This window comes from Aspergillus tubingensis, assembly GCF_013340325.1.
Source record: "Aspergillus tubingensis WU-2223L DNA, scaffold_6, whole genome shotgun sequence".
Classification (NCBI taxonomy): Eukaryota; Fungi; Ascomycota; class Eurotiomycetes; order Eurotiales; family Aspergillaceae; genus Aspergillus; species Aspergillus tubingensis.
In genome coordinates this window covers 324566-349355 of record NW_023336280.1, presented here as the reverse complement: position 1 = coordinate 349355, position 24790 = coordinate 324566, and the positions used below count along the sequence as shown (strand labels likewise).

Sequence of the window (24790 nt, the reverse complement as noted above, 5' to 3'; positions counted from 1 at the left end):
ATTGGCCACTCTGATTGAATTGTAGTACGGATATTTTCTCGTATCCTCCTCCAAGTCTTGTTGGAAGTTTGAGATACACTGCCCTTCTTGACTATTGTCCTCCAATTTTCCGTAAACCCCCTTACTAGTGCAGAATGCATCGACTGGCTGGCCATCGATTGATTGGTTAGTTCTATCATAGTTCGTTCGATCCTCCGATAGTATACTGGGGTGGCTATACAGACTTTCAATACTTGTAGGTGGCGTAGAGGTAGAACATCACAAGACAAGATTTTGGGTCCCATTATGGATATACAATTCTACTCTGAGATATCTACTCCCAGAACAGATCTAAGATACTAAGTATACTTACCACGAAGGCCGGAAAGAGAACGGTCTTTACTATATAATCTTATAGATATTATATATAGTATATATATTATATATATTAGTGAAAAATGGAACAATTTCAAAACATACCCCTATACTAAAGAAACCGTAGTATAATGAGTAAATTATATATTACATATGAAGAATTGATTCTCTGAGGAATGTCCTTGGTCTACAGAATCATCATGGATAGTTACTGACCATATAAAGCATCTACACAGCAGGGCATATATGTAATGCCGGTTTCATCTCTTTTTTTTCGCGCAGTTTCTGCTTTATGAAGACACTCTTCTCGAGTAGATCGCAGCTAACGATACCTATTGCATTAATCAGCTTGTACTAACATGTACCCGACACAGTTTGGCATATTCTATTCTTTCTCACCATCGAGAGGCAAATACTAACGCCAGTTATAAAACGATCAAGAAAGAGATATGTCGAGAAACAGAACAAAAGTGAAGTTATTGGGTAAATACATGTATGAAGAAAAGAATAAAATACATGAACAAAACCCTGAATATTAATGAATCAGAAAAGAGAGAAAATCAATAGCCCTCTACAGGATATCTCTACAATACAGTAGGGATTCTTCTATACTAGCATACAGATATCTGCTAGGCAGTTGCCTAACTCAGCCACTAACTCCTAGTTCCTGCATGATGTGTTGGTCGCACCCGGGGTTATACACCGCAAACTGCGCCGCAAAAGCCTCCGAAAGGCGTCGAGATGCATATGTACTTGGATTGCATGATTGATCAATGCCAGAATTTCTTGACTAGGTGTCTCTCTTTGGGGTTCCTATTGACTTGCTGACAGCCTGTGGAGCTATAGATCTGATATATGTCAAAGTTATAATGTATGATTAGCTGCATCTTAACCTTGAAACATGTCGAAGAAATGCTGAGACAGAAAAGCGCAACGGCTTGAGATTCGTGAAAGTGAGGTTAAATTTAGCATGCAGCAGGTACCATTGATAGAAAGCGGGCGGACAAGGCGTGCCTCACTACTAGTAGCCTAATATGACGTATACTTACATTCTCAGTTGTGTTCACTAGCAGTACCTGTATCATCAATAATGCAAGAGGTCGCATGCAGCATGCATGCAGAACGAGCATATCCACCGACGGAACTTACATCTCAACTCCACTTCCCAACAGAACCGATCTCTTCGCCATCGATCCTAAATTATCGATATATTTAGGGTTCCATAAGTTGCCTTAGTCCTCACGTTGTATGTCTCTATTGTACAGTAAATGACCAAAACAAAGTCACTACACCTCCCCTGCCTCAGTTCCCTTTCTCCTTGTCTCTTCAATTGCCTCTACCGCCTCCTTCATCGTCGCGACATCCCGCGGAATGGTATGGCCCTTGCCATGATCAAACATGATGGCCGTATCTGGATCGCAAACCCCATACAATGCCATAGTGCCATCTACGTAAGGGTCATTAGCCCCGATGATATGACACGTCGGGACTACAATCATGTCTTCGGTTTCATCCGCCAGACAGCCTGTTACTCGGTCGCCTACTATACGGAGGGGAGGCCAGCCTGCTAGAAAAATCCCGTACTAAAAACCCAGTAGACGTGTTAGCATGCAGCGATATAGTGACCTCTCTGTGTAACCGAGCAGGAAAGAGGTACTACGAATACAAATCTGATATCGTGGATTCATACCTTAAGCCGTCTCTCCCTGCCTTCCTCCTGGACAAGTCGCTCCTCTTCAAGCAATAAAGTGGCGGCGACTGTAGCACCTTCTGAGAAACCGAGAACCCCCTGTTAATCCAAACACTCCTGGTTAGTACCACTTGATGTTCACTTATGTTGGATGAGTGTGAATGAAGTGATCCGAACGTACGTCAATCTCAGGATGTTCATCCAGTATCCCCAACAGCCTATCCAACGCCTGCTTCACGCAATCTGCAGACATCATCTCGTGCTCATGCATCAGTACCCGCATCGTATCCTCGGCCGTAGCCCCTCTGGGCAGCTGACGAATCCGCTCCATCACATCACTGGACCGCCCGATCCCATCGTAATCGAGGAACCGGTAATGAGGCGGCAGACCGAAGTAATCTTGAGTCCCTGGTGGTGGTGTGGCAGGATGCCCACCGTTGACGTAGTGAAAGGAAGTATTGGGGTATACGGATTTGTAGACGCTGGTGAGAGGATCGAGTTGGACTTGGAAGTTTTGGGCACTGCCGAAACCGCCGTGCAGACAGAGAATGGTCATACTGGAAACGACTTTTGATTGAAGGTATGTAGAAGAGAGCCCAAGGAGGGGAGTTGGGGTGGAGATATGGTTCTGAAGAGAAGCGGGGGGAGGAGGGGGGGTAGGGAAATGTCGTAGGGAGGTACTACTCACAAATAAATACTATTCCGCTAGTTTGGGGGTTGGGGCTTCCGAATATGTAGTACGCACTCCCTCTGGCCACCATTTTTTCAATTCCCGAGATCTAACTGCAGCCACTGTTCTGAGTATCCATTTTCTATTGAAGTCATACATTTACTACTAAACCTGAATAGTATGTCATTTATCTACGGTGGTGATTGAGCTGTCACTTACTGTATCAGGAGCCAGGAACAAGTACTATAGAAAAGTTTTAACGACTATTTCCTCCACTAGTGGGCCTCAGAGATTTGTTAAAACAAAAATATGGCCAGAGGGAGTAGGTTAGTTAGACAGGTCATGTCAGATTGTCATATTTGAGAAACTTGCGGAGCGGATATATTTTCTCTCTCGGCCTGGCTGGTGGCTCATGACATCGCAGATCAACCATGGTGTACGGTGTAGATCCATTATAGATCTATGGGATCCATCGAGTAGGAGTTCGGGCTATTTGTGTCGATCATTCGGACTACGGAGTAAATACTCCGTGGTTGGCGAGGAGGCGCACATGGCGGCTAGAGATACCTTCCCTTTTTTAGAAAATGCAAAAGGGAATGGAAAATACATGAATGAATGATTGAATGAATAAAATTTGGTGATAGAAATTTTATTTTCAGAAAAAGAGGAGGGGTGGTGAAGTAAAGGATGAGGAGAGAATTGAATGGAAAAGAAAAAGTTGCGTTGTACAAAGTACGTTTACCAGACTGTCTACATACCATTCAGCTAGGGCTTCATTGTAGTTCATAAACTCATGGCAGAATCATGAATCTGCGCTCACAAGCGTTTTGCAAGATGGTCTTGACATTTATTTAATAAATTCGAAAAACGGAAAGGAAAAATAAAGAAATAAAAAGGACTAACGGGAAAAAAAAAGAGGCTAGTGAACTTTTGTACAGTGGCTGTTCTTAAATGAACAAGGTCATAGACTAGAGTAGTTGCAAAGATTGGGTAACATGCATGGCGTTTCACTCGATCGATAGATCCCCCCCACATATTATCAACTCTTTGACCGCTTTTTCAGAGTCGGCTTCCACTCTGTCTTGGCAGAGTCTGAACTTGATTATCTCTCACTCTCGGTGATGCCACTAGGACTCTCGATCATGATGATTTCTCCATCTGCGACTATTTATGAAAGAGGAAAAGTGATGTCCCCTACTCGCCATCCCAGCCGCCCTCATAAACTTCCGAGGACAACAGAATAATGGTGCATGGGTACTAGGGTAAATAGGGTTCAATGAGAGAGTGTTGTGTTATCCAAAATCACTTATGGCTGTGCACAAATATATCCGAATGCGGGATTGCCACTCACCTCTGCCTACATATCCAGTAGCTTTTACAATACTGTAGTTCATTTAATTTCCTCTTTCCCCAATTAAACACTCCTTGTGCGACATATTTTATCCTTCTTCAGGTTCCCGGCAACGCTGCCTATGCCATTTCCTGTTTGAGATGTAGATCCAAAGATAAAACTCAAACTAGTCGGAAGATGCATACCCAAGTTCTCGGATGTGGAAACTCTATTCTTGAGAAAAGGACACTAACTTCATCTTCTAGATAGATAGTCTCTTCCGGTAACATCGGAAATCCTCGATCTGCTAAAGTCTACGGCTCGTGGGCACAAAGCCAGCTGGAATCAAATAGGAGGTGGAGCACTTATGACGGCTGACAGCGTCGTGTACATGCTAAACATGGTTTAGAATCTGAAATTAGAAGGAAAGGAAAGGAATAACGAGGTCAAAAGCAAATAACGACCAACACGATCATGCGGCGTTATCGGTTCGGTGTGGATGTTCTGCGCTGGAAGAGCTTCAGAAAATAAATAAATAGCGAGACCCGTTTCAGTTGGGTCCATTCGAGCAAGCAAGCCTTCCATTAGACCTCTCTTTCCATCCTGTCCTTCCAACCCTCCCCCCAATCTTCTAATTACTCACTTCTGCCGCCGTAATGACCAACACAGACAGCTCTCTGACCCCCATTGCGGTCGTGGGCATGTCCTGTCGTCTTCCGGGCGAGGTCCGTACGCTTGATGACTTCTGGACTCTCATATCTCGAGGTCGGGATGCTTGGGGTCCAATCCCCTCGGATCGCATGTCTAGTGCATCCTACTATCACCCAGATCCCCAGCGGAAGGGCTGCTTTAATCCCAAGGGAGGCTACTTCCTCCAGGAAGACTTTTCCCAGTTTGACGCTCCATTCTTTCATATCACGCAACAAGAAGCCATTGCCATGGGTAAAAAGCCTCGTCTATTCCTGATCCATGATGATAGACCTTAAACAATCCTGAATGGCTGACAATCAGCATAGATCCCCAACAGCGATTACTCCTCGAGTGTGCCTACGAAGCTCTGGAGAACGCCGGTTTCCCACAACAGACCATGGCAGGCTCGCGGATGGGAGTCTTCACGAGTCTTTGTTCATCAGACTACCGTCGCGGCGCTTTTCGCGACCTTGACTCGGTTCCCATTTTTGATGCCACGGGAAATCAGGAGTCTATTCAGGCTGGTCGCCTTTCGCATTTCTTTAACCTCCGTGGTCCATGCATGGCTATTGATACGGCCTGTTCGTCCAGTCTTTATGCACTGCACCTGGCAGTGCAGAGTATTCGTTCTGGCGATGCGGATTCCGCTCTGGTTGGGGGTGCTAGATTGCGTTTGCAGCCAGATGAGATGGTTTCAATGTCTATGATGGGGTAACGACTCCTCTTTATGTGGGCCTATGTTAATTTATGCGCGAGATTCTGACGAAATTCTGGCAGCTTATACAACGAGCAAGGCAAGACCTTCGCGTTCGATGATCGTGCCGTTTCGGGCTTTGCGTGCGGCGAGGGGGTGGGCTGTCTGGTCCTCAAGCCCTTGGACCAGGCTCTGAAAGACAACGATCCGATTTATTCCGTCATTAGGAACACTGGAGCGAATCATGATGGGCAGACGGTTGGTACGTCACTACCTTTTGGAAGATATGTTCCGGATGATCTCTAACTTCGCTAGGCCTGACAAACCCCAATGGAGAGGCCCAAGAACAGCTCATGCGAGAAGTCTACGCCCGCGCCAACATCTCCCCGACTGAGACAGGATTCGTTGAAGCGCACGGCACCGGAACCAAGGTTGGCGATCCCATCGAAGTCGGCGCCATCAATCGGGTGTTTGGGGATGGCCGGACCAAGCGCACACCGCTATACCTCGGCTCCGTCAAATCAAACTTTGGACATCTCGAGTATGCCAGCGGCATTGTGTCTGTGATGAAGGCGTCCCTGATGCTACACCGCGGGTTCATTCTCCCCAATGCTAACTTTAAGCGCGCTAACCCTGCCATTCCTCTTGATCAATGGAATATCAAGGTGCCGACCAGTCTGCGCCCCTGGCCCCAGGGCAAGAAGTACATCAGTATCAACAATTTCAGCTTTGGTGGCTCCAATTGCCATGTCGTACTAGAAAGGCCTCCTCGTTCACGCGGTCAGGCTCCCATCTCCCCACACGATGCGCCCCGGCTTTTTGTACTCAGCGGCTATGATGACGAGGCCGCAAAACGCATTGCCAGAAACCTTGTCTTCTACTTGGAACAACACCCGGGCGTCTTCGAACGGCGCCTGGTGCACGACATCGCATACACCCTGGGAGAGCGGCGCTCTCACTTTCCCTGGCGCGTTGCAGTCACCGCTTCATCTACCGCCGAACTCGTCGAGACTTTGAATGGGCCGGCGAGTGTCCCTCAGCGCGTCAAGCTGGGGGCCAGCTCTTCCCCCGCCATTGCCTTTGCGTATACTGGACAGGGTGCACAATGGCCCCGCATGGGGGTGGAACTCACAGACACCCACCCTGCTTTTGCAGCCACCATGGAGGAATCAGCGCGTGCATTGGAGGACCTGGGCGCGGAGTTTTCCCTGTTCGAAGAGTTGAAGCGTGAGGCAGCGGAGTCTCGCGTCAGTCAGCCTCAGATATCTCAAGTGGTATGTACGGCTGTGCAGCTTGCCCTGACCGATCTTCTGGCATCCTGGGGCATACAACCGAATATGGTGGTCGGCCACTCCAGTGGAGAGATTGGGGCAGCATATGCGGCGGGTGCTATTTCTGTGAGCGAGGCTATTGCCCTGGCGTATCATCGGGGACGACTCGCGGCTCAAGTTCGAGTCCGATTCCCAGACCTGAATGGTTGCATGATGGCCGTTGGAGAGAGTGCTGATGAGGTGCGAAAGACCATAAAGCAACTTCAGCTTGGAGAGGACATCACTGTCGCTTGTGAGAACTCTCCCCGGTCTACTACGGCATCTGGGGATGCCACTGCCATGGATCTTCTCGCGAAGGATCTGCAAGCGCGGCAAATCTTTCATCGCAAGCTTCATGTCGACGTTGCTTATCACTCACCCCACATGCAGCTGATCGCCGATGACTATACCAGCGCCATCCAGCAGGTTGCGCCATCCACTAAGAAGGAGAATGTCCAGTTCTACTCCTCGCTGTTAGGTAGAAAGATCGAGCAGCCCGGGGCTTTGGGAGCATCATATTGGGTTGATAACCTGACACACCCGGTTCAGTTCTCCACGGCCCTGGGCCAGCTGTGCGCCGACTCCAGGCCCGACTTCATAATTGAGATTGGGCCGCATGCGGCGTTGCAGGGCCCGATCAAGCAGATTCTGCAGGGCATTCAGAACATGCATACTCAGTATTTCGCCTCACTTGTCCGCAACGAGCACGCCACCAAGGCCGCTCTACAGCTCGCGGGTCGCTTGTTCTTGGCCGGCCAGCAGTTGGATTTCCGTGCAGTCAACCAAACTCACCAGGATCAGTCAGTGCCAACGGTGTTACCATCCCTCACGCCATATCCCTGGTCACATCGCTCCTACTGGCGGGAAAGTCGCATCGCCGTCAACCACCGACTGCCGCGCTTCCCCCGCCATGATCTGCTGGGACGACTGGAAGCGTCTGCCCGCGAGGATGAGCAGCCCGTTTGGCGCAATTCCTTCTCTCTGGATAGCCTACCGTGGCTCCGTGGTCATCGTATGCAATCCATGGCTACTTTTCCAATGGCGGGTTATGTGAGTATGGCCGTCGAGGCGGCATCCCAACGAGCTCAGCTCAGAGGTATTCTCCCGTCCCAGATCGCCGGATACCGGCTTCGCGAATTACATGCTTCGTCGGCGTTCACCCTGGAGGAGAACATCGAGTACGAGACTCTGCTCTCTTTAAGCTCGTTCACGGAGGGAACCCGCTCCTACTCGAGCGAATGGGATGAGTTCCGTATTGCCTCGTGGGTTGCTGGTCGGGGTTGGCGTGAGCATTGCCGTGGTCTCATCGGCATCAGGCGCCAGGAGTTGTCCACCTCCAACCCCGTTAGCCAACGCCGGCCGTTTCATGCCAGCCTGAAACGGCGTGAGAAGGCTAGGCAGGGCGACCATCAGCCTTTGTTATTGGAGACATTCTACACTGAGCTAGAGCGTCGTGGAGCTGGATACAGCGATGCGTTCACTCTCAGTCCAGAGAGCGGGGTCACTGTCGAAGGAGCAGGCGTCGAGACCGGCAGATGTGCGCGCGCAAAGCTCACAGTCCCCAACACTGCGCAGATTATGCCATCGGGCCATGAAACGCCGTTGATTGTCTCTCCTGCGTTTCTCGATCTGAGCTTCCAGTTGTCCTTTGTCGTCTTGGGGGCGGGCTATGGCGCTCTTCCGTGCCTCTTCATGCCGAGTTTCATCCGGGAAATCAATATCACAGCCAATTTCCCCTCGCAACCAGGAGAAACAGTAGAGGCCCTAGTCAATGGTCTGCCGGCAGATACTTCCCGTCCCCGAGCAGTGGACCATACCATCGACGTATGGTCATCGTCTGCGTCTACAGAGCAGCCCGTGCTCACTATCCACGGGTTGCGACTGACCCCTGTCAATAGCGATACGCTGATTGACTCCAGCCCGTATCCATGGTGCTATACTGTGCAATGGGAGCCACTGTCGTCTGCGGGTGCCGCAAACGGCATAGCTCAAAGTGCCTCAAAGAGTAATGGTCATGGCGAGACGAATGGCAATGACATTGTGCATACGAACGGCAATGGCATTGTGCATACGAATGGCAATGACATTGTGCATACGAACGGCAATGGCATTGTGCATGCGAACGGCAGCCACGACTCATCTAATGGAAGACGCCATATGTCACCAGAGGATGAGACAACCATCATCATCATCACCGAGAAACAGATATATGATCCGCTTATTGCTTCTCTTCTGAAAGCTATTGAAGTCTTCGCTGGATGCAGAGCCACGGTCGTCCCCCTATCCCGCGTCCCAATCTCACCCAAATGTCTATACATCTGTTTAGCTGAGCTAGATGCTCCAATGCTGCAGTCACTGACTTCCGAAACCTTCAAGCTGGTTCAAGGACTCCTCGTTACCTGTTCCTACTGCCTCTGGGTAACCTCCGGAGCATACATGGATGTTGATCACCCCGAGTTGAACATCATTCAGGGTCTGCTGCGTTCTGTGCGTTCAGAAACAGGAAATACAGCCGTCACCCTCGACCTGGATCCCAGTTCTCGGCAAGACGTAGCAGGCCGGGCCCATCTGATTCTAGATGCCTTCAGGGCGTCGACCAAAATTGGCCAGGAGGCCACCAGTGACGAGGAAGCACGTATGTCGGACTATGAGTTCACCGAAGCCGGTGGGCGCCTAATGGTTCCTCGCATAGTAGAGCATTCAGGACTGAACAAAGCCTTATTCCAAGAGACACACCCATCCGTTCCGTACGCGCAGGACTTCGAGCAGGGTGGCCGTCGACTGAAGATTGCTGTCGGTACATTGGGCGCCCTGGACTCCCTTTACTGGACAGATGATCTCGTCCAGCCGCTCGGGCCGGGCGAGATTGAGATCAAAGTCGCTTGCACAGGAGCGAATTTCAAAGATGTCGTGATTACCATGGGCCAGGTTGCCAGTCCTTACTTGGGCATCGAGTGCAGTGGCACGGTGGCTCGCGTCGGTGACAAGGTCGACTCTCTCAAGCCTGGAGACCGCGTATGTGCCATGTCCCACGGCGCATACAGCACCTACGCGCGGTGTCCGGCAACCAGCGCAGCTGTGATCCCTGACTCAATGAACTTTGAAACAGCAGCTTCACTCCCCGTCACCTACAGCACGGCTCAGTATGGGCTTGTTGAGTTGGCTAAGATAGAAGCCGGGGAAAGCATCCTTATCCATGCAGCTGCGGGGGGCGTCGGTCAGGCCGCGATCCAGCTGGCTCAGCTGATTGGAGCCGAGATCTACGCCACGGTAGGCAGTGAGGAGAAGAAGCAGATGCTAATAGATCGGTACTGCATTCCGGAAAGCCGCATCTTTTATAGTCGTGATACTGAGTTCGGTCCCTGTGTCCGTGAAGCCACAGGCGGGCGCGGAGTGGATGTGATTTTGAACTCGCTGGCAGGCGATTTTCTCCGCGAGACATGGGACTGCTTGGCTCCCTTTGGACGATTCATTGAGATTGGAAAGCGGGATATTACGTCCAATACTCGGTTGGAGATGGCCAAATTTGAATACAACTGCACGTTCTCCTCTCTGGACTTGACGCTCGTTGCGGATCAGAGGGGCAAAGTTCTGAACCGTGTTTTGACGTCTGTCATGAGAATGTTCGCACAGGGAAGGCTGACGCCTGTATATCCGGTAACGACCGTAGGCATCGCCGAGGTGGAATCGGTGCTTCGAAAGTTACAGAGTGGAAAGACGACGGGCAAGGTCGTCGTGGACCATCGGATCAATGGGAAGGTCAAGGCCACGCATCCCCTGCCGCCCACCGATCTTCTCGCATCGGATGCCACGTACATTATTGTCGGTGGCACCGGAGGCATTGGCCAATCGATCACTCGGAGAATGGTTCAACGCGGAGCTAGACATATTGTCCTGCTCTCTCGCAGTGGCATCGTCACAGACGCAGTCCAAAAGGTCATCAGCGAAGGCCAAACCCTGAATGCATCGATCCACGTTAGAAGTTGTGACGTGTCCGAAGTCTCGCAGATTAAAGCACTTATTTCAGAGCTGCAAGAAGAACTACCTCCAGTCCGGGGTGTTATTCATGCAGCCATGGTCCTCAAGGTACGCTTATCCCCTCCAACCATCCTTCTTTCCAAGAAATTCTGACAGTTATGCAACTAGGACGTTTTCATGGAACAAATGACCTTCTCAGACTGGGAAGCTGTGCTTCGTCCCAAGGTCGCAGCAGCCTGGAACCTCCACTATGCTCTTCTCCAGCAACCACTGGACTTCTTCATCATGCTTTCCTCAGTTTCTGGCATCATCGGCAACCGCGGTCAAGCCGCCTACGCAGCCGGAAACTGTTTCCTGGATGCTTTGGCACGCTACCGGCGCCAAAAGGGTCTATCCGCGGTATCTCTCGATCTTGCCGCAGTAGGCGACGTCGGCGTGCTCTCCGACGACGCAGAAAGAAAAGCACAAGTGATGAAGAACCTGGCATCGGGTAACGCGATGCAAGAAGTTGAAGTACTAGCCCTTATTGAATTTGCGATGCAGGGCCAGGAACTCCCTGAACAATGCATCACCGGTGTGCATTGGCCTTCCTCCTCCGCCACTCCGTACTATGCTGCTGACGCCCGCTTTACCCATCTTGTCGAGGCCGTGAAGCAGGAAGAAGGAGGAGCTGATACGACAGCCCACGGCGGCTTGACCAAATCCCTCTCCATCACCCAGCAAGTCCGCCGTGCCACGAGCTTACAAGAAGCCCTCGATGTTACAGCCCTCGGTCTGCGCGAAAAGTTGGGTGACATTCTTATGCTTCCCCGGGAAGTGGTGGAGGCGCATGCGCAAACGACCCCAATTGCGACCTTTGGGTTGGATTCGTTGAATGCCATTGAGTTGAGGAACTGGATTGGGAAGGAGCTGAAGGGTCATTTGCAGGTTTTGGAGTTGTTGTCGGCGGGCAGTTTGGGCGATTTAGCGCTGTTGGTGTTGAAGAAGTCCGGTTTGGAGGGCGCGTGGAAGGGAGAAATTTCCAGCTGATTCCAATTTTGGTGACTGGATGCTTAGTATCCTTGGGATCCTCATCTCGGCTAGGTATATGACTTGGGATGATGGCATTTTGGGTAATACCTAGTGGTGTGTGCCCTGTACTCTATGTGTATATTTGGGGTTGTCTCTGCTACATAGTAATCTGACATAATTTGAAACGTCTCAGACTCCCATAACATATGTAATTGCGCGAAATCACTACTAGTATGCATGATACTAGTAGCTCTTGGAGTCAAGAGGCGCTCATCCTTCAGCACTTCCAATATCTGTTTTCATGCTACTAGTAGTACTGTGGAAATGAATAGAAGTACGATAGTAACACTTCATCTCACAGCCCACTCTGTCAGAGAGATATCTCTATCTCTTCAATTACGCGCATCTACTATCATACCAATGGTACTGACTTTATGTTCATAATGGGGAGTAGAAATCACATTGAGTACTAAGAAAGCGGGAGTTACCCACGAAGTACAACAGGCTTTGTCCCCCCAGTAGAATTTGTTTCCAAGATCAAAGGATATGAGCGCAAAGTTAGTGAGAGTCAAGGGACTGCAACGATTCGATACTTCTCTTATGTGTGGAAATAGTTGTGAGATGGCGTTTCCATATTCTGTCATTAGCCCGAAATGTATAGGAGGGGAAGATCATGAAATGGAATATATCAATCTGTTATTGCTCAATTATTAAAGAAATTACCCATCTAACATCTACCGGCATCATTGGTCTAGTGGTAGAATTCATCGTTGCCATCGATGAGGCCCGTGTTCGATTCACGGATGATGCATTCATTTTTCTTTTTCTTTTTTGCCTTCCTCCCTTTTGCTTGAGTGGGAGATCCACTCGATTTCTTAGTTGCGTTATTTTATCAAAAGACAGAATAATACAGAGACTGCTGCAAAACTCCCTGTAGACAGACGTGGGCTGCTATCCTAATCCGTATCCCGTAATCTCTCCTACCTTATCATGCAGCCTAACTTCTCATGCCACCGTCCCACCCAGAATAGCAATGGTATGATGACTCGCAGATGCAGGAATACCCCGTCTGGGGTGTCTGAAGAACTGTACGTCCGAGCCACCCCCGCAGGAGAGACTTGATGAGCTTAATTGCGTGGTTTGCGAGACATTCTCCCCTGATCGCCGATACCCGCCAATCGGCGAATTCCATGCCCTCCGAATCCCCTGCGGTTAAATACCATCCCCTCTCCTCCACCGGAGATTGTCCCTGGGGAGAATGCGCTCTGATTCTCATTCAAATAAGAGGACAACGATTGCTCTACCCACCTTCACCATGACGCACATCCATCATGCGGTCTCTGCAGGTCCTCGCCCTGGCAGGCGTTTTGGGCGCGTCTGCCCTGGATGCCGACTCCATTTTGAGCAATTACTTTGGGAACGATGCACCTTGGTATAGCGATCGGATCCCTCTCTTTGAGACTGATCTCTCCGACATCCAAGATGTCTACTACTATCGCTGGAGCATATTCCGGGCCCATCAGCGCGACCTTGGTTCCTACGGCTACATCACGACAGAGTTCCTCAACGACGTCAGCTGGCAGGAAGAACCGTATGCCCTGCTGATCGATGCTTCTAACTTCCATCTGCGCGAAGGCCGCTGGTGTCGCGACCGTCGCTTCACCAGTGACTACTCGTCCTTCCTCTTCGGCCCAAACGGCGACCCCTACCAATTCTCCGAATGCATGGCCGACGGCGTCTGGCAGGCCTACCTAGTCAACGGTGTCGCCGATGATGCCACTCCCCTACTCTCCTCCATGCAGACCGTCTATGCCGGCTGGAACTCCACCACCCTCGGCGTCGGTGGCTACGACACCTCCAAGGACCTTTACTGGATCCAGCCCCTGACGGACGCGACCGAATACACCATCGCCAGCATCGATGCCTCTGGCGGCGAAGACGGATTCACAGGCGGATATGCCTTCCGACCCAGCATCAACAGCTACCAATACGCCAACGCCCTGGCTATCGCTCACATCGCCAACCTCACCGGTGACACTGCCGTCCGCGAGCAGTACACCCAGCTGGCGAGCGCCCTCAAGACCCGCCTCCAGGACGACCTCTGGAACAGCACTTTCGAGCACTTCATCGACCGCTACGAGGAAGACAATGAGTACGTCACCTACTGGGACTTCATCCGCGGCCGCGAACTCGTCGGCTACGTTCCCTGGACGCACGATCTCCCCGACGACAACACCACCTACGCCAATGCATGGACTCATATCCTCAATTCCTCGCAGCTAGCGGGTGAGCATGGCCTCCGCACCAACGAGCCCAGCTACCAATACTACATGGTCCAGTACCGCTACGACGGCTCCAACCCGGAATGCCAATGGAACGGTCCCGCCTGGCCCTATCAAACGACGCAAGTTCTGACGGGCCTCGCCAACCTCCTCGACCACTACCCCAAGACCGCCGCAACAGGCGTCATCACCACCGCAGACTACACCAACATCCTCCGCCAGTACGCCCAACTGCACTACAACCCCGCTCGCGGCGGAGTCCTCGACATCGAAGAAGACTACTACTCTGACACGGGGAGTCCTATCGTCGGCCTGCCCCGCTCCCCGCATTACTTCCACTCGGGCTTCGTCGATCTTATTCTCTCGGGCTACGTGGGCATCCGACCTCGCGCGGATGACGTCCTGGAAGTTAACCCCCAGGCGGACGCCTCGACAGTGAGCTACTTCCGCGCCGAGCGCATCCTCTACCACGGTCACGATGTTGCCGTGCAATGGGACTCCACGGGCAGTCACTACGGCACGGTAGGTCTCGTCGTCGAGGTCGACGGCGAAACAGTGGCCACTAGCAAAACCCTCACCCGTCTCACGGTTGAGTTAAGCTCCGCTTCTGCACCGGAAGTATCCCGCCCCATCGCCGTCTCGGTGCAACTCGCCGCTGATAGCGAGTATCCGCGGGGTAGTGTATCTGTGGCAGACGCTGATGCGGACGACGTGCACGCGGCTATTGACGGACGAGTCTGGTTCTACTGGATTGAGGACGTCGCAAACGGGTGGGATAGCCCCGTCGGCAATGGGACAGAAGTGTGGTACCAAGTGGAATTTGAAAATGCGACAAGCACAGCAAGTGCCGAGATTGCGTTCTTTGCGAATAGTACGCAGGGGTATGATGTGCCGGAGAGCTATCGGGTGGAAACCACTGGCTCAACAGGGGAGTGGGAGGAGGTGAGTAATGGGAATTATAGCTCGGCGGTGGCGAATGGAATCACGACGGTTACTTGGGATGAGGTGAAGACGGAGGCGTTGAGGTTGGTTTTTACGCCTAAGACGGGGGAGATGGTGCGGTTGGTGGAATGGAAGGTGTTTGGGTAGTGGCGGAGTATGGGGGCCGAATATGAGGTGTGAGGGATTTTGTGCTTGTCTTACTAGGTATTAGTATAGGTGTATTGATTGTGTCTATTGATTCTGAATGGAATGGGGCAGGGGCAGGATGATCTGTGGTAGATATGCTGCCACATGGCTGCATTATCATTGTGGTTCAGGAGGGAGAGGTAGTCATAGTATCCACCTTCGATTAATCTATATCCGAACATCAACCGTGGAACAGATTTCGCGTCAGCTAATGGTTGATGTGAAGTGCCGCGCAATCATTATTACCAGGAGGGATAAACGTTCAACAGGTACCACTATACATGTTAAGACTTCAGATAGGGAGGTTGGTCAGAAAGTACCACAATAATGACACAGATATGTATCCCAACATCCGTATGATCATCTACATATGCAGTGTACATCAAACCCTGCACAATATCATCATCACCAATCCTTTCGTTCCACCCTCTTCTTCCACAAACAGCATAAAACAGCCCCTCGTTGCATATTACCTAATACAGTTAGTCTCACTACCAATATCATCCAATAACAATCATACCGGAGCATAACTCCCAATCGAGAATGCCGAAATCCGATTCGCGCTCCAAAATTACCCAAAACAGTAATTTCCTCTGATTCAGACAACTTGGAACTGCCCTTTTTCGCCCCACTCAACGGCTTCATTCTGATTCTTGTTTTCTCTTTGCTCGGGAATAACACAGTGCTCGGTTTGCCGTGTTTACTGCTTGTGCCCGATGCCCGCTACATAGTGTATGTGGCGGATGATGTAGATGGTGGGTAAATCATACATGTGGATATGGTATGATGGTGTTGCACAATCCGCATCAGGTAATACTGTACGACGGCACTGCATCCCTGGTTCGGTCAGGTAGGGGTACGTAGTGCAAGCAATCCGAAGGAACTTCAAGATACTACTAACAGAATTAGGCCATCCCTCTTATCTAGATACTGGAGTATCGCCGAGACGGATATCCCGCCGCCACAGCCGGACCGGAGACTTGGTTTGCTAAGCTTTCGGGGTGTGGATGGAGTCCGTGGTAAATGGATAGCTTTGCCAAGGTTCTTGAACTTGAGAATAAGATGAAGTTTGATATTTGGTATTCCATCGGTATTTTTCGTGATGGATTGGTTGTTGGTGCATGAATGTAGTCATTGCAATTGTAGTCGGCTTAGTTGATATTGGTACATGATGAACATAGCCCTGTCGGTACATTCTAGAATTGATCGGCAGCGTCACTGCAGACTGCTCCACCGGCACAAGTCCGTCTAGTGTCACCGTTTGCCTGGATAATCGGCTCCCTCCCTTAGCCACCACAATGTCAAAGTTCTGGTTTGAAATCGCGCACCCAAACGACACCTGGATATAAATACCTCGCAAACTCGCTCGATTTATGGTTCTATCCTCATCATCGCATCGTGTTCTGTTCGTTCTTCACTGCTCAAAATTGTTCTCATCGCATATAGACTTGCTATTTCCAAACTATACTTCATAAACTCTAATACTACTTACTATTTCAATGGCCACCACTCCTGGACAACGCCTCCTCCCCGTGGTCGTCGACCACCTCGCTCAAGCCAACCCTGCTCAGCGCATCGGTCTCATCCCCACGGGTGCTGATGTCTCTGATGGCTATGATACTGTGACCGTCCAGCGTCTGGCTCGCGCGGTGGACGCCTTTGCTTGGTGGATCGAGAAGCAGATCGGACGCGCCCAGGAGCCAAAGACTATCGCTTACATGGCTAGCAATGATGTGCGATACTTGATCTTCCTCTTGGCAGCTCATAAGACGGGATACAAGGTATGTTCCACGTATTGTAGTTTTACATTCATTTTCTAACGGAATAGCCTCTCCTTCCCTCTACACGTCTTTCCGACGACGCCTACCAGCACATCCTCAACGCTACCGACTGTCACGCTTTCTTCTACACACCTGAAAAGCAGCGCCGCGTGTCTGAAATTCAGGCTTTCCGTCCTGATACTACCTTTCACGAAGTGCCCTCCATTGCAGAGCTCTTCAGCACCACTGCCCAGCCCTACCTTTACACCAAGACCTACCAGGAAGCCGAGGACGATGTCGCCATAATCATCCACAGCTCCGGCACAACAGGTACCCATCCCACAGCCTTAATTTCTAACGCATCTAACCTATATAGGCATGCCTAAGCCCGTCCCCCTGACGCACGGCTTCCTTGCCACCATCGACTATGCCGCATACATCTCGCGTCCCCAATTCCGGCAATCTACCATGTTCTACGACGTCCAGCCTGACGCCCTTGTCCTCTCCACCACGCCCTTCTTCCACCTGATGGGACTACTTGCCTTCTTCGAATCCCTCTTTCACCACATTCCCTTCGTCATCCTCCCCGAAAAGCCTCTCTCCGCCGACCTCATCACCTCTGCTATCACCGCCACCAAGCCTGCGGCAGCTATGCTTCCTCCCTCCCTCCTCGAAGACATGTCCCACGTCCCGGCCGCCCGCACTGCCCTCAGCACCCTTGAATATGTCTATTTCGCCGGCGCTCCTCTTGCTCCAGAAGTTGGCGATGACCTGTCTCAACTCACCAAGATGATCACCGTCATCGGATCCAGCGAAATGGGCATCATCTCCTCGCTCGTCCCCCAGGGCAAGAATGTATGGGGCTACTTCGACTGGAACCCAGCCTATGGAGTGGACATGCAGCATGTCAGCGACGATATGTATGAGCTCGTCATTCCCCGCCGAGCAGACAGTCGCCGAATCCACGGCATCTTCCACACCTTCCCAGACCTCGCCGAGTACCACTCCAACGACCTCTTCATCCGACACCCCGAGCATCCTCACCTGTGGAAATACCACGGCAGACTCGACGACGTGATCGTGCTCAGCAACGGCGAGAAGCTAAACCCCATCACCCTGGAGAAGATCGTTGAGGGACACCCGCGTGTCCACCGTGCTCTCCTCATCGGCCAAGCACGCTTCGACACGGCCCTCCTCATCGAGCCCAACTGGGCTCTCGAGGGCGAAACCATTGACGAAAAAGCCTTCATCGAATCCATCTGGCCCACCGTGGAGCGCGCCAATGAAGCCGTCCCCAAGTACGGCCGCATCGCAAAGAACAAGATCCGTCTTTCTGATCCCAAGAAGCCCTTCCAACTGACCCCCAAAGGCACCACAAAGCGCCACGCCGTGAACAAGGACTACAAGGATGAAATTGAGGCCATCTACGCAGCAGCAGAGGAAGAAACCGCCGCTGTCGAGCTTCCCACTACCCTCAGCATCGACAACCTCCGCACCTTCATCCGCTCTCTCATCGCCAACCTCCTCGAACGCGCCGACCTTGGTGACGATGAGGACCTCTATGCCGCCGGTCTGGACTCGCTGCAAACCATCCAGCTCGCCAAAACCCTCAACAAGGCTGTCGTCGCTGCCGGCTACCCTGCTGGCCAGGAAATATCCCAGCAGCAGATCTACGCCAACCCCTCCATCTCCCAGCTCGCTGTCTACCTGCACGACCTAGTGACCGGCAACCTGCGTACAACGACCATCTCCCGCGCCGATCGCCTCGCCGCTACCATCGAGAAATACACCTCCCAGCTCCCTCGCCGCACCACCCCGGCCGTTCCTGCCCCGGCCAACTCCACCGTGATCCTCACCGGTTCGACCGGCTCGCTCGGAACCTACCTCCTTCATAGCCTGCTGATCGACTCTAACGTCGCGAAAGTCTACTGCTTCAACCGCTCCGACGCGGCCGACCGCCAACAGCGCAGCTTCGCCGACAAGGGTCTGGACACAACACTCCTCAACCCCAGCCGAGTGGAATTCCTTACTGTCTCATTCGGCGCACCACGCTTCGGCCTTAGTGAGACCAAGTACGCAGACCTCCTGGAGGATGTGGACTTCATTATCCACAACGCGTGGAAGGTTAACTTCAATCACCCACTCGAGTCGTTCGAGGACCCGCATATCAAGGGTGTGGTGGAGTTCATCTCCTTCAGTCTGAGGAGCAAGTACAACGCGCACTTGTCGTTCGTGTCCAGTGTGAGTACCATCGGCGGATGGACGGAGAAGTTGGGCCCCGTGGTGCCGGAGACGCCGATCGAGAATGTCGATGCGGTGCTGGTGCAGGGGTACGGCGAATCGAAGTTCGTCGGAGAGAGGCTCTGTCTGGCTGCCTCCGAGGGGCCGGGTGTGCCAACGACGGTGTTTAGGGTTGGGCAGATTGCTGGGCCGACGAGTGTGAAGGGGATGTGGAATTTGGATGAGTGGGTACCGACGTTGGTGAAGACGAGTAAGGCTGTTGGGAAGGTGCCGGCGAATTTGGGTGGGTATGAGGTTGATTGGGTGCCTGTTGTAGGTGACTCCCTTCTTTTTTGTTTTGATCTCAAGACATGGGTGGGAATGGAAGCTAATCTGGATGGTATTGGTAGGATACCCTCTCGACCATCACCACCGAACTCATGCACACCCGTCGTCAAAACCAATCTGTCACTCCGCACGCCGTCTACCACCTCGTCAACCCCTGCAAGACACCCTGGGCGACCCTCGTCCCCGCCATTCAGGCAAAGTACCCCGGTATGCAGGCGGTGCCGCTGGATCAGTGGCTGGACGAGCTGGAAGCGATCAAATCGCCGTCGGAGACAGAGGTGCGAGAAAAGCCCGCGCTGAAGCTGCTCGACTTTTACCGCGGACTCACGGGCGAGATGCTCTCGGCGAGTATTAGTGTGGAGCAGACGCGCGGGGCGAGCAAGGCCATGGAGGGCCTGGGAGCTGTGACGGGGGAGCTGATGGGGAATTGGTTGGGACAGTGGGATTTTTGATTCGTCCCCTTGCCGGGGGTGCATTGTGCCAGAGTGAGTGGCTGGCTGTAAGGGTTGATTTGTTTCACACGTTTTGGGTTTGCGTTTGTTAGCGATAGATAGAAATTGCGATTTGAATTCGATAGACATGCATAACATTCCTGATGCTTGTTTTAGGATCGTGCTGATCGCTTTCCCCTCTGGGGTGGGATGCAGGTACCCCTGGCGTGATTTGTCTTGCTCTGATAGCTAGCAATTGTAGTCGGTAGAATGAGGGTATTTATACCTATTACTGTACATCCCCGGGGCTAGGTTCGCTTCGCTATTTCCTCCTTTCATCACACCATTCTTCATTCCTCTGCTACATACATACTTTACATCACAACCACAAAAGTAACCACCACCCCTCCCCAACATTCACCCTATATATCCAACTAACCACCCCCCCACTAGATATCCAACAACAATTAAGCAATAGAACCAAGATGCATCTCTCCGCCCTCCTCCTTCCCCTCCTCCCCACCGCTGCCCTCTCCGCAATCTGCTACCCCGAGACCGGCGGCTCGAACTGCGCCTCCCTAATCAGCATCAAGGAATTCTACTCCCTGCAATACTGCCAGTACCGGTGGAACGTGCTCTACGGCGACTGGGACCACTTCGTCAACAACATGACCAGCCCGACGAAGGTGCACGCCAGCGTGGGCAAGACCGGCGTGTTTGATAGCTTCGAGGACTGTCTTAATGGGTTTGAGGACGTCGTGGAGACTTGTCATGGCGTTAGCCAGGGTGGTGTCATGACCAATGGGAATGTTAGCCTTAATGTGCATTTTTGTGATTGGTAAATCCCCTCTCCATCCTTGACGGGAGAAGGGAATTGTTATGATTATGAGTGATGTATGGGTTGGATATTATAGTTGGATAAAAAGATAGATAAATGATGATATGTTATATTCATACTACATATATACACCACACACACATTCAGTTCACCACATAGAGCCGGTGAAAGAGAATGAGGGAGGGAAGGGAAGGGGGACAGTTTAATCATCGTTGAAATCATAGAAACTGTTTCCGTTCCACCCATCCACGAAACTGTAATCCGCCAGGGGCGTAGTTCCATGCAACGTCTCATAGTGCTTCCTGCCCTTGCAAGTAGTATTCGCCTTGCAAGTTCCGTTCAAGATACTGTTGATATGCAGCCCCGCAGCCTGGCCCTCGAACCACGCTCCATGCAAGAATCCGAAGTAGGTCGGACTGGTCGCCTCACCGGCGAACCACAATCTGCCCGCATTGGCACGCAGGTTCTCATGCATCTCCAGCGTCGTGCTGGGCGGCCAGTTCGAGTAACTGCCGTATGCCCAGGGCTCCAGGGTCCACCGGGGGTACATGAACGCAATCGGGTCGGGGATGTTCTTCTCCGGGAACATCTTGCGCAGGACTTCCATGACCTCCGCCTTGGTCTTCTCGTCGGACTGCCGTTCGGCGCGCCAGGCGAATTGCTCCGTCACGGTGACGAAGATGATGTTCGAGCCCGGGAAGAAGCCCTCTGTGCTGAGGGATTGGAAGACGGGGTAGTAGCCGCGCATGTAGGGGTCCGCGTAGAGGAAGTACTGGGTGTCCTCGGGCCAGAAGGTCTCGTTAAATTGGAGGAAGATCTTGGTGTAAGTAGCCATAGTGAAGCCTTCGATGGATTCCTTCTTCCATTCGGGCAGAGATGGGGTGAAGGTGACGGCGTTGTTTTGCAGCACGCCCAGACTGAAGGTACAGATGGCGTAGGAGGCGCGCACGCAGGAGCCGTCGGCGCTGTGGACGGTTACTCCGGAGTCGGAGTAGCTGATGTTGGTGATGTGGTTGTTGAGGAGCAGGCGGGTGTCGTTGGGCTTGAGGAAGGTCGACGCCATGCCGTGGATGATGTGGCTGTAGCCGCGCTGGTCGATGACGAAGTTGTCTTCGTCGCTGAAGCCGTTCACGGTGAGGTTCTGGCCAGCGACACCGAAGATGAAGGAACTTTCGAGAGGCGTGTAGGCGTCTTCGAAGTCTGTGTTTAGTGGTAGTTAGTGGTGTGTACGTGTGTTTGGGGACAGGTGGGTGACGCACCCCATGACCACCAGTCAACAGCTTGCGCTTCCATGTCGTCGACCTTAGGGCGCCAGCCGGCCAGGGCCAATCCGGTTTTGGCGGTCTGGTCCTGCAAGTTGTCGAGGAGCATGACACCGGCTTGGGCGGCGGCGGTGTCGTAGATGTCGTCCCAGATGTCGATCAGCTGGGAGAAGTCCTTGTAGCCGTACTGGTTGTAGGTCGACACGTTGCTGTAGTTGGAGTAGATGGTGGAGAGGTTGTAGACTTGGGCCTTTTGAGGGTTAGATTAGTGGTGTGGTGGTGAAGGTTGGAGGCTTACCAGTGTCCAGACGGGGTTCTGCGGACCCCCAGGAGTGCCGAGTCCTTGGACCTGTGGTTGTTAGCAGTGCCCAATGCCGGATTCAATGAATGACATACCCAGTTGCAACCCATCTCAATGATGTACGGGTTACCATCTTTGTCCTGGCCGAAGGGCTTATGCCAGGCGCGACCGCCAATGGTGTCGCGGTATTCGAGGATCATGAAGTCTTCCATGGAGGCATTGTGCAGCGTTTGCTGGTAACGTGTGAGCATATGGATTTTCTTCTGAAGCGACAAAGGGATTGACATACGGCAGCAGCAATACCAGCCATTCCTCCACCACTGTTGAGGTTAGCTTGGATCGCACTTCACACCCGATGGTAGTCATACAGAATAGCAACCGTGGTCTGCTTGCATTGTCCGTCATCGCGCGCATGGGGAACAGCCGCGCTAGGCAGCGCAAACGCTCCAAGAAGAGCCAACAACGAGAGCTGCATAGTGAGTGCCTCTCAATGGCCTACCGTGCCTGCTAGCTAGCTAGCAAGCAAAAGCGAGAGACATGAATAAATAGTACAGGGAACTGGGCTGCCGAGGTCGGACGTGACGGATAAGAAAGGCACCGATGGGGCAGGTCCATGCGGGTCTGATTGTTATCTCAGCTGGTCTCCGCACGAAGGAGCAATTCCGAAAGTCTCTGCTTTTAATCTATTAGCTGCAACTATAATGGTAGCTAATGGTAGCTAGTTGGGGAGATTGTTGTCCATTGGCCCAACCTCCGCTTCAGCCGTCGGCGATAAGCAAACAGGGCGGTGGGACCAATCCCGGCGGGTCGGCGATCGTAGCTACGGGGAGTCACCGATCCCTGTAATTGTCTTCAGCTGAAAGAGCTAATGCCTAGTGAGGTGTACTACCTGCAGCAACCAGGTACCATGGTGGCGAAAATCCGAGGTCCAAATCCCGAATGGCACAGAAGTAGCAAGAAAGTGGAAGTGTCGAATAGACATGTTAACTGCAGACCTGGATGGTCTTAACCACGAACACGAAGGATGATCTGATCCCGATCAGGCAGTAAGCAAGGAAGTGGAAGGAAGTGGAGTAAAGTGAGGCGGATATGAGGGGTAGATGGCACTAATTGTGATCAGCAAAGCAGAAGAAAACAAAAAGAAAGAAAAAAAACATAGTGCATCATCCGTGAATCGAACACGGGCCTCATCGATGGCAACGATGAATTCTACCACTAGACCAATGATGCTGTTGCTAACCAGTAGACTAACTGATTCGCTGATGGAAAATTTCTTTCATTTAGGTAATATCAGCTACCGCTGGGCAGAAAATATTTTACTGCGCGGAAACAAGAACATGACAGGATATCCAACCCATTACCCCATACTACTTATAACTTTCACATACTCATTCTAAGCCTTCCCATCAATGCCTTCTGAATGCTACAATGTTCTTGCTTGCTTATTACCAATAAGTTACTACACGTGTTCTCACATAGTTGTTGAATTCATCATCTGGCGTCGACTACATATATATCTTTACTTCTCCATAGTTCGCCGCAGACCTCAATAAAATTCAACTTGAAACTAACCATTTCAGCCAAAACGACTGTTTAAGGAAGGCAGTACACTAGTACCGGCTTAAGTACACAGTAACCCATCACCATGTACCTTTTGACAATCTCCATCCTAATATCACCTTCTATGTGTAGTGCTTGATCTTTTGAGGTCCCTCTCCATATAATAGCCCACTATATTTTGTTATGTCTGACATCAGGACTCTGAAGCATTTATCTTTCGCATTACTTGGATTGCTTCTGTATTTTCTATTTCGCGACGTGGGTTGTTTATGCCGGCATACTGCCAGCGAATGGACAACCTGAAGTAAAATGCCCTGTTTCTGCATCCCATCTACTCCTCACAAATGACCAAATACGACATCCATAGATAAACTTGTCAATATCAACTGGCCAGCCCTCTCGTGAAACGAGATGACTTACAACATCACCGCAGACGACTCACATGTCCGCGAAGAAAAGGGGATCATCAGTCCAAAAGCTCAAGATCTGGGGTGTAGTTGACCCAACGTAAGGGTCGCTACTACCCCTAGAAGGTCACCACCTATACGGAGACCACAGGCAGGACTGACAGAGAAGAAGCCGCGATAGCCTGTATCAAGCTACGTGAAAAAAAGTTTCCTGGCACTGCCTTAGGAAATGTCCGAGGCCTTAGAAAGCACAATAGTCATCTTCGGGTTGACGATTCGCCAAACAATCAACCAGTTCTTTCTGCTTTTTATCTCTGCACTCCAGCACTTTATAATTGTCATCGAGAACTGTTGTAACCGTTCGTCTGGTATATCGTAATCCTGTTGGTACTGTTAGAGGTGGACTCGAACAGACGAAGCATGTCCTGTGACTGATGTAGCCTGTGGCTCCTGAGCCTGACTCTCAGATCCGATTTCTCTTCCATGACCACCACTCCGGACCTTTTCACATTCATGCCAACGTCAG

At 51.5% G+C, this 24790-nt stretch overlaps 6 protein-coding genes and 2 non-coding genes across 8 annotated transcripts; 5 read left to right on the top strand and 3 right to left on the bottom strand.

Moving 5' to 3' along the window:
• Positions 1–1640: 1640 nt before the first annotated feature.
• On the bottom strand, positions 1641–2600 carry AtWU_03883 (DUF341 family oxidoreductase; the record flags this gene model as incomplete). Its single annotated transcript, XM_035498994.1, has 3 exons — positions 1641–1937; positions 2045–2143; positions 2226–2600. The coding sequence occupies 3 exons, from the start codon at positions 2598–2600 to the stop codon at positions 1641–1643; spliced, it is 771 nt and encodes a 256-aa protein (XP_035354887.1).
• Positions 2601–4700: 2100 nt separating this feature from the next.
• Positions 4701–11745, top strand: AtWU_03882 (type I polyketide synthase; the record flags this gene model as incomplete). Its single annotated transcript, XM_035498993.1, has 5 exons — positions 4701–4986; positions 5061–5445; positions 5512–5690; positions 5744–10824; positions 10885–11745. 5 exons carry the CDS (start codon positions 4701–4703, stop codon positions 11743–11745), a joined length of 6792 nt encoding a protein of 2263 aa, XP_035354886.1.
• A 722-nt stretch (positions 11746–12467) lies between these two features.
• Positions 12468–12538, top strand: AtWU_t90. Its single transcript has one exon. It is a non-coding gene; the product is annotated as a tRNA-Gly (tRNA).
• A 520-nt stretch (positions 12539–13058) lies between these two features.
• Positions 13059–15098, top strand: AtWU_03881 (six-hairpin glycosidase; the record flags this gene model as incomplete). The annotated part of the gene is made up of 1 exon (XM_035498992.1): positions 13059–15098. One exon carries the CDS (start codon positions 13059–13061, stop codon positions 15096–15098), a length of 2040 nt encoding a protein of 679 aa, XP_035354885.1.
• Positions 15099–16636: 1538 nt separating this feature from the next.
• Positions 16637–19917, top strand: AtWU_03880 (putative NRPS-like enzyme; the record flags this gene model as incomplete). Its single annotated transcript, XM_035498991.1, has 4 exons — positions 16637–16918; positions 16966–17227; positions 17274–19450; positions 19528–19917. 4 exons carry the CDS (start codon positions 16637–16639, stop codon positions 19915–19917), a joined length of 3111 nt encoding a protein of 1036 aa, XP_035354884.1.
• A 464-nt stretch (positions 19918–20381) lies between these two features.
• AtWU_03879 (taurine catabolism dioxygenase TauD, TfdA family protein) lies at positions 20382–20738 on the top strand (the record flags this gene model as incomplete). The annotated part of the gene is made up of 1 exon (XM_035498990.1): positions 20382–20738. The coding sequence occupies one exon, from the start codon at positions 20382–20384 to the stop codon at positions 20736–20738; it is 357 nt and encodes a 118-aa protein (XP_035354883.1).
• Positions 20739–20936: 198 nt separating this feature from the next.
• Positions 20937–22772, bottom strand: AtWU_03878 (putative flavin containing polyamine oxidase; the record flags this gene model as incomplete). The annotated part of the gene is made up of 6 exons (XM_035498989.1): positions 20937–21934; positions 21994–22246; positions 22295–22345; positions 22393–22530; positions 22587–22617; positions 22666–22772. The coding sequence occupies 6 exons, from the start codon at positions 22770–22772 to the stop codon at positions 20937–20939; spliced, it is 1578 nt and encodes a 525-aa protein (XP_035354882.1).
• Positions 22773–23456: 684 nt separating this feature from the next.
• On the bottom strand, positions 23457–23527 carry AtWU_t89. Its single transcript has one exon. It is a non-coding gene; the product is annotated as a tRNA-Gly (tRNA).
• Between the last annotated feature and the right edge of the window lie 1263 nt (positions 23528–24790).